Below are 8,614 nucleotides of genomic sequence, written 5' to 3' on the forward strand. Positions count from 1 at the left end.
CGTGTCGGTTTGGGTGCAACAGAAGGTAAATAAAAATGATAACAATTGATGAAATAAATGAATTCCCATTTTTGGGTGAGCTTTTAATAAGATAACGGGCAAACATCAACATGGAAAAAAATAGTATGCAGACTGTTTTTAAAGAAAAAAAATGCATCTGCACAATTCTGTAATTTAACAATAATAAAAATGAGTACATAAGCTGGAGAAAAGGCTTAGTTTACATTTATGCATTTGGCAGATATGTTTACTTTTTAGCTGTATGTGTATTTCCTGTGAATCAAAGCTACATTTCCCCTGCATAATTATTTGAAGTGACATTCCTTTATTGTTATCAAGTTATTAAATGAGGATAGTGGCAAAAGGCACAGAGAATAAAACAGTCATGGAATCCATACACAGCATACAGTACAGTCAAATGTGTAGAAATCATATCTGATTATATCAGAACTATCCAGTAGATGGCACTAATGATCTGATCATGAACTTTCCGCATATAAAGTTAGGACTAATAGTCAGTGCATAGCTATCTGATTACCCAATAAAAGTTCTTACTCATGCTGAGGTGTCCAAGATGTGATATACAGTAATCTGATTCTCATTTTAGGCACATGGACAGATTCTTTTTTTGTATCCCAGTAAAATCTGAGAATAATGTGCCTTCAAAATTGAGGCACAGCATACCAAAGCTAGTATAGTTTAAGTTCGGGTGACCCATGTCAAAAAGACATTTCTGAGGAACTACAAACCCCATGAACACCTTGTTTGCTCACAGCTTCGGCTGAAGTGGAGAGGGGTTCTTTTGCTGAATGTCTCCATTTGGGGCCACGTTCTCGCTGATTCTCGCTGATTCTGGACTTGTTTTGGTGATCTTAGGTTTTTGCAGATCCCTTCTCAAGTGTCTCCTCTGTCGTCTCCGTTTGGGCCTGTCATTTGAAGTTGGGTTGGATTCTGATTTATCCACGATGGGATCCAGGTGAACCTTCCCGCTCACTGCGTCTGATGACTCGTCAATGTAAGCGAGGTTTTCACCAAAATAATCCAGGGGTTGAGAGATAGTTGGATCTTTGATGGAGAGCTTCTCCTCTTTTTCTAAATCTTTGGCACTTTCTCCCTCTGGGACCCTTTCTGTCTTGGTCACGTCCGAATCTGTTTCAGAACTGCTGTCCGACTCGTCCGAAGAACCCGAGTACGAGCCGGATTCTGATTCGTTCTCCCCTCTGCCGTCCGACCCAGCTTCCCCCGATCCACCTTGACTGCCACTGCGTCTGTGGCGCTTGTGGCGGCGCTTCCTTCTGGTGCTCTTGAAGGGATCGTCCAGTTTTCCGGCAATTCGGAAATCCACGGACATGTTCTGAATGTTCTGAGTCCAGTCTGAGGCGTGGGCTCTCAACTCCTCCATCTGAGAGCAGAAAGTAGGGCAGGGGAAATGGAAAGGCTTGAGAGTTATGGAGAGATTTGTATGTCACAGAATGACAGAAATTTGATACAGATTTCAGGTTAGTTCAATAAGAGTTGTGGAGATGAATTACGGATGTGAAAGAAAGTGGAAGGAAGTTAGTCATGGAGATAGAAGGGATGGAATTGAGAGAGAATTAATAATTCGATTTGACTCATAGTGCTCGAGTTTGACCAGGAAGTTTGACCGGGCATCGCTGTTATTACGTAACACATTTAGTTTAGACAATGTCTTTGAATTCATGGTGTTATTGTAGGCTTACCTCAGCTCTGGTTTTTTGGGTAAGAACGAGAATCCAGTTCCCAATCATGGTGAGAATGGACACAAAGTAGGCCAAACCGAACAGAATCCAGAACCACACCAGAGGCTTGTACCAGTGATCTTGACCCGCTTTACTGCTGTCACCTGATAGACAGGGAATGAATAATGCACATGAAGAGTCATTTTATCGGTTTCTAGTATCGATTGGTAGTCACTATATATCAAACATCATGTCATGAAAAATGTCTCTAGTAAAAGCAAATCTTTCAAGGTTTATATCTTTATCAACCTGAACTCAACTGGATCTAAAAGTGATATTTGTAGAAGGGAAAATTTGTATCCAGTGATACCTGCGACATAGTCTCCAAAGCCCACTGTTGTCAGTGTGATTACCACAAAGTAGGAGGACTCCAGAAGGGTCCAATTTTCCACCTTTTGAAAAACTAAAGTTGGCACAAATATGAAGATAACACAGCCCAGAAGGATGGAAAGCAGGGCGCTGATGACACGCACAATGGTTGGGCTCACCTTCCACTTCTGAATGGAGAAGACAAAGAAAACTGACAGCAAATTTCTTGAGAAACTTTTGTGGTCTCTTGAGAGACTTTTTGTGGTCTAAGTTTAAGGGATAGTCCACCCAAAAATGAAAATTCTGTCATCATTTACTCACCCTTTTGTCATTTCAAACCTGTATGACTTTCTTCTGCAGAACACAAAAGAAGATATTTTAAAGAATGTTGGTAACCAAACAACGGCGGCATCCATTCACTTGCATTGGTTTTGTGTACATACAATATAGGTGAATTGGGCCGTCGTTGTTCGGTTACCGACATTCTTCAAAATATCTTCTTTTGTTTCTTGGCCAGGACCCTCTTGTAAATGAGATTGTAAATCTCAAGAGTTTTTTAATTTTCCTGGTTAAATAAAGGTTATAATACGTAATATAATAATTGTGTTCTGCAGAATAAAGAAAGATTGAACACAGGTTTGAAATGAGGGTGAGTGAATCATGACAGAATTTTCATTTTTAAGTGAACTATCACTTTATATACTTTTACACTAACTGTTAAACTACAGTAACATCATAGAATGTTTAGAAGTAACTTTCTTGTAAGCCCTTTTATAAGGAATGTGTGATTTCACGTTTGTCATCAGTATCATTTACCCATAAAAGAGCTTCAATTTTAGCGATGGCATTCCTCAGCGAAGTCCCCAGATGATCTCCCGCAGCGGCCAGCAGAAAGCCAAACAAGGGAATTCCAATCAGCGTAAACCAGATACAGAAGAACTGACCCCACGGTGTCTTTGGAGAGATATTTCCATAACCTGGATGACAGACATACACTTTGATCTGACGGCTGATATTTTTAGACACCTCAAAGTGCCATTGATCTCCAGAATGCAGAGGTCGGGCCAGGCTTTGGGTTTGACATGCAGGTATGTTCAGCTAGCGATGTGGTAGTACCATACCGATGGTGGTGACAATGGTGCCACAGAAGAAGAAAGCGCTGGCCAGGTCCCAGCTGGTGCTGAATGTTGTGTTACTGCTAGGGTCAACTCCAACACTGATAGCCTCTGCCACCTTCTGCATGGGTTAAAGGTAGTGGAGACAAGGGTTAGCCTTAAAAAGTAAGCATACTTCAAGTTCATTTTATTAAGTATACTTTAAACTTTATGTATATTTTAAGTATACTTCATGTAGTATGCGTACCAAATGTATAAATGTACTAGTAGTATACTTGTAAGTTTATTATTCCAGTACTACTTGGGACTAAATTGGCTGACTCTTTAGGTGATAAAAGTACACTTTTAAGTATACTTTAAGTGCAACAGTAGCCAACTTTGAGTACATAACTATTTACAACTGCATTTTCCGATACAATGATTGTTTGTGCAATACATTTAGCACATTTTAATATGATAAAAAGGTCCAGTGTGTAATTTCTTGGAGGATCTTTTACAGAAATGCAATATACTGTAATATACATAACTATGTCTTCAGAGGTTTATAAAGACCTTACATAATGAAGCGTTATGTTTTTATTACCTTAGAATGATCTATTTCTATCTACATACATGCACCACGGGTCCGCTTGCATGGAATGTTGTTGCCATGTTGTTTCTAGGACAAACTAGCCTCTGTAGTGCTTCAAAAGGGAGGGAGGAGGGGTGGAGTGAGTTGTTGGTTGCGATTTGCAACCTCACCACTAGATGCTGCTAAAATCTCCTCATTGCTCCTTTAAGTACACTTTGAAGTATACTCTCAGTAAACTACTATTTTACTAGTTTATATACTGTTGGTGTATCTGAAGGGTTAATGACTTGATCTAATATGTTAGTGAACTTTACATAAATGTATAGTTTACAAACCTGTTTATATATTATTTTTATATATATATTATTTGCATACTTTGCATATCTTTGCGTAGTAGGCTATACTACTGTTTCTATTTTTATTTTATATATAAATTTTTATACTTGACACCTATACCTCTAAGTAGTTTTAAAGTAAATTCTTTTTATCACTGTGAACGAATAAGATCAGCTTAAGTTCCAAAAATGTTTTACCTCAAAGCTGACTTGTTACTCTATAAACTTGAACATTGTAAGTTTGTTTAAAACTATGTGAATAAATGATTTAATAAGCTCGATCTCAAAGTAAATTTACTTTCTTGTAGTGTAATTTTAAGTATATTTCTAAGAAACGCTTAAGAAGTAGACTGAAAGTATGCTTTTTTAAGTTTAAAAGAGATTTACAGATAGCAAATAAAAAATAAACAAAATAAATAAATTCTAATCTCTAAATAGGTTTAAATGTTAAAGATGCTTTCATCCTAGGTACTGTACACATTTGATCATTGCATGGTATTTAAACCCAAGACCTTAGCATTGCTCATTACTCTTATATAGGTACATTACAGTATTTTTTCAAATAATAACTTCAGATAAATCAATTCTTTTGAAGCTACTAGTTTGAGTTTGTAACCACCCATTGTGCAATATATCGCTTACATTTATCAGCACCTCTAGATGGTCTTGGTCCACACACGTGTAGTTGCCTAGAAACTCATTACGGATGGTTTGCAGTTCATTATGGTGGCTTTCTTCATACGGGGCCTCGATGGCATTGAACACCAGAGCTCCCATCACCAGGTAAAGGAGCACTCCGGTGAGGACAATTAATAAGGTGGAGCAATGCATGATTTTAGTTCTGCAGTCCCGTTTCTTCTGCTCTCCACTACTGCTGTTCGTCTTCTTCGAGACAGGACTGCAAATACAACCGCACACATGAGGGCGTTGCAAGCACTTTATTTTAAAAGCCTAACCATGACCACATAATAACTTTATCAAGGATTATTGTCATGCCCATTAATGCTTCCACGGTGTTGCTTTACCAGTTTCAGATTTATATAGAGGAAAAACCACAAACCAGTCTGTTTCCTTCTCCCTCTTCTGGCTTTTCCAGCTCCGCCTGGGGCAGTTGCTAAGGATGGAGTCTCTGGACCCGTAACCATGTAAAAACCCCTCGTCCTCGTGATCTGACTGAGGAGACACTGATGGGGAAAGTGTTTTAGACACACTGTGTTAAATTAAAAGCGTATGACATTAAGATAAATCAGTAAAACAATCGGATTCTATTTTAAGATCCTTCTGTTGATAAAAAGAAAATGACTTTAATGGCATTCTGTCAAGGTATAAAGCACAAGAGCTATGGTGCTTCGCACGAAGCTGCTCTGAATGTTTGTCCAGATGTATTTTTGGCTTTTGATGGACTATTGTACTAACCGGTATCACAGTGTTCTACGAGCGCCAGGTGGTTCCTGTCATATCACAGAGGTCACACCTTCACATGTCACATTGCAAAACAAAGCTGCATGTGAGTGAAACAAAACTCATCTGTCTTCAGTTACTTAAGGGAAATGTGGGGGCAGTATATAGCTTCAGACCATTGACCAGCTGTTAAGCAAACAAAACCTAATAAACAGGACATATAGGTGAGTTGGGCTTTGAGACACACCGGCTTGGGAATTCTTTACAAGATTTCTGTTAATACAGATGAACTCAACTATGTGCTAAATCAAATTACAGACAGCAAAGGTAAAAAGCACTTTAGTGTTCGAAAAGGCCACAGGAGGCCACGTGGATTATGTGATGGGAAATGATAAGCGTTATATCTTAAAGGGACCGTTCACCCCAAAACAAAAGTTCTGTCAACATTTGTGACTTTGGACATCCAAACCAGTCTTAAGGGCCGTTCACATTTCGCGTATTTTGCGCACGCAAATTTATTATTTTGAAGGGGTTATATGACACAGCTAAAACGAATATTATCGTTGCAATGTGTATACACGATTTAAGGTTCGAAAACGCTGTATTTTCCACATACCGTGCATGTTTGTATCTCCTCTTTGCCCCGCCGTGCAGATTTTTTACAAAGCTCATGGCTCTGAAAAGCGAGGTGTGCTTTGATTGGCCAGTTATCCAGTGCGTAGTGATTGGTGGAATACTGCCAGCGTGTGACGGAAATATGTTACCAAATTTGGAACATCAGGTTCCAAAGCAATTGTACTGACAGTACACCCACCTTACTTGCGTATACATTTGAGCGGTCTTAGTCAAATCATACCACGAACTGACGTAGATTTGTGGGGGTGTGGTTACACGAGGCATTTCAGGCAAGTCAGAATTTTTGCAATTTTACGTGTCTAATACATGCATGGGCAACTTATAACACACCAAAGACACAGAAAAACACGTGTTTGCGCCATATGACCCCTTTAAATGTAGACGCGCTGCAACCAAGTCCGGTCAAGTGCATGCGGTGTGGCACGCTAATTTTTCTAGGTGTGTAGGCGCCGCATCGAGATGAAGATATTTCAACTTTTCAGAATGCCGCACGCACCGCAGATCATGTGACAAGAACCAACCAAATTGAGTGCAAACTCTTAGGCCTTTGGGAAAAAAGGAGAAAGCAGTGCGGCTCGCGTGAAATGTGAATTGCCTCTTATGTGTCAATTTTTCGAAATTGAGATTACATCATCTGAAAGCTGAATAAATAGCGACACAGGGATCCACAGGGATCCAGAATTAGAAAAAAAACTTTCCGAAACAAGTTGGAGTGCTGAGGAAGTGTATCATGTACGGAAACACTAAGTCATATGTCCAACTCGTTTTTTAACAAGTTGACCATGTTAAGCATGAGAACCCAGCACGTTTAACAGTGTAAAGAAGTCAGAATGCATGACATAGCATGATACCCGATCTTTAAGACTGGTTTTGTGGTCCAGGGTCACATTTATCACAAAGTGAACATTATTTTATATGCGTTCCTTCCTCTTGTTTCAAACTTTTGACTTTCTTCTGTGGAACACGAAAGAAGATATTTGGCAGAATGGTGGTGACTGAGAGTTGCTGTTATTGTACACCAAGTGCGGTACCATGCATGAAGACTGTTGCTGTTACTTCAAAACAATATTTACTGTTTAATTTTACAGAATTTTGGAAAAAATGTTAAATGACAGAAATAAACTTCAAATTTACAAGTGGGTTAAAGTACGTGTGAACATGTCATTTGTCTATACAACTTAGCGTACTGGGTTTAAAACAACATGGTAAATAAAATAAATATTTTTCACATTTGTGTTAAATTATTTTTTACTACAATTTTTATTAAAGATAAAGCTTTATTGTTTACCCTTAACACAATAAAATAACATTAAATAACAATAAATAACATAAAATGAGTTAACATAAAATAAATCAATAAAATAACCTCGTCTAGCAGGTGTGAGAAATTCACGTTTGTTTTATTGTGCAACCTGATTGAACTATTTTAACCAATTTAACATTATTATTTAGCATGAGCATTTGTTTACACGCTGTGGTTATATTAAGATCATTATTTCTGTGTTTATGAGTGTACAGCTCTGCACATGTGAATGTATTTGTGCGTGTGTGAGATGTGAGAAGCTTCAGATGCCTGCAGCTCTAGATGTCTGTGGCAGTTATTGGTTTCAGCATCTAATTCAAAGCGCCAGAGGATCTGCTGACTGCATGGTTGCAAGCTCACTATAAAAAGTGATTTGATGAACAGGCACATATACAGACATTCAAGGCGAATAGATCTGCTAATTAATCAGGCCTAAGCCAATATATGAATTAATGAAGAAAACCTCCTCAGCAAAAACATATCAAGTACCACCCTGTGCAAGTTGCACATGTCTAATTTCCCGTGCTTTTAGTTTGTGTACTAATACTCACAACCTCCAGTTTTTGTTGTGAATATAGTATTAGTGGCAGTGTGCACAATAGACTAATAGTTGAATTTTCATGCGAAATGGCGAGGAGTATTCCATTAACCATGCAATCAAACCAAAACCTCACTTTCTCTAAAACTTCAAGTCAAGCAGCTTCATGCATGATCCTGGCAACAACTTTAACTCACATTAGCACTAGAATCCAGAATGAATTAGAAACTTACACACAAGTTCTCAAGCCCATCTCCCACCTCAGTGCTCACGGTTCCGCATGTCCAGCACAGTTGCAACCGCAAACTGCAGGATTCCTTTCAGGTTCTCACTACACAGAGCGTGTGTGTGAGTGTGTGTGTCTGTTGCTAAATGCCCAGGAATGAAATGGTACTCAATCAAACAGAGCCTCAGTTGAGAGAGTGAGTGTGTGTGCGTGTTTGAAGGTGGGTGGGATCTGACGAGCAGGGCAGTATTGCTTCAGAGAGGGATGGATGAAGAGAGAGAGAAAGGAAATCGAGAAAAGAAAGCAATAGAGAGGGAGGGCAAAAAAGGGTGGGGTTGATGCAGATACTCTTCAGTTTGAAGTGCCTTTTGTACCTTTTGATTAATTTGTTTTGTTATAATATCATAATTTATCTATTTT

General features: G+C 38.8%; 1 protein-coding gene across 2 annotated transcripts; it reads right to left on the reverse strand.

Moving 5' to 3' along the window:
• Positions 1–30: 30 nt before the first annotated feature.
• Positions 31–8,405, reverse strand: LOC130569901 (potassium channel subfamily K member 4). Of its 2 annotated transcripts, none has more exons than XM_057359803.1 (8): positions 8,202–8,405; positions 5,151–5,274; positions 4,733–4,988; positions 3,191–3,305; positions 2,886–3,046; positions 2,071–2,257; positions 1,722–1,864; positions 31–1,438 (listed from the first exon to the last, which is right to left on the reverse strand). In XM_057359803.1, the coding sequence occupies exons 3-8, from the start codon at positions 4,919–4,921 to the stop codon at positions 770–772; spliced, it is 1,464 nt and encodes a 487-aa protein (XP_057215786.1). In that variant the 5' UTR covers positions 4,922–4,988; positions 5,151–5,274; positions 8,202–8,405; the 3' UTR covers positions 31–769. The 2 variants fall into 2 exon arrangements, with proteins under 2 accessions (XP_057215786.1, XP_057215787.1); XM_057359804.1 differs by having other exon boundaries at positions 32–1,402.
• Between the last annotated feature and the right edge of the window lie 209 nt (positions 8,406–8,614).

Source organism: Triplophysa rosa, linkage group LG19 (genome assembly GCF_024868665.1).
Source record: "Triplophysa rosa linkage group LG19, Trosa_1v2, whole genome shotgun sequence".
NCBI classification, from domain to species: Eukaryota; Metazoa; Chordata; class Actinopteri; order Cypriniformes; family Nemacheilidae; genus Triplophysa; species Triplophysa rosa.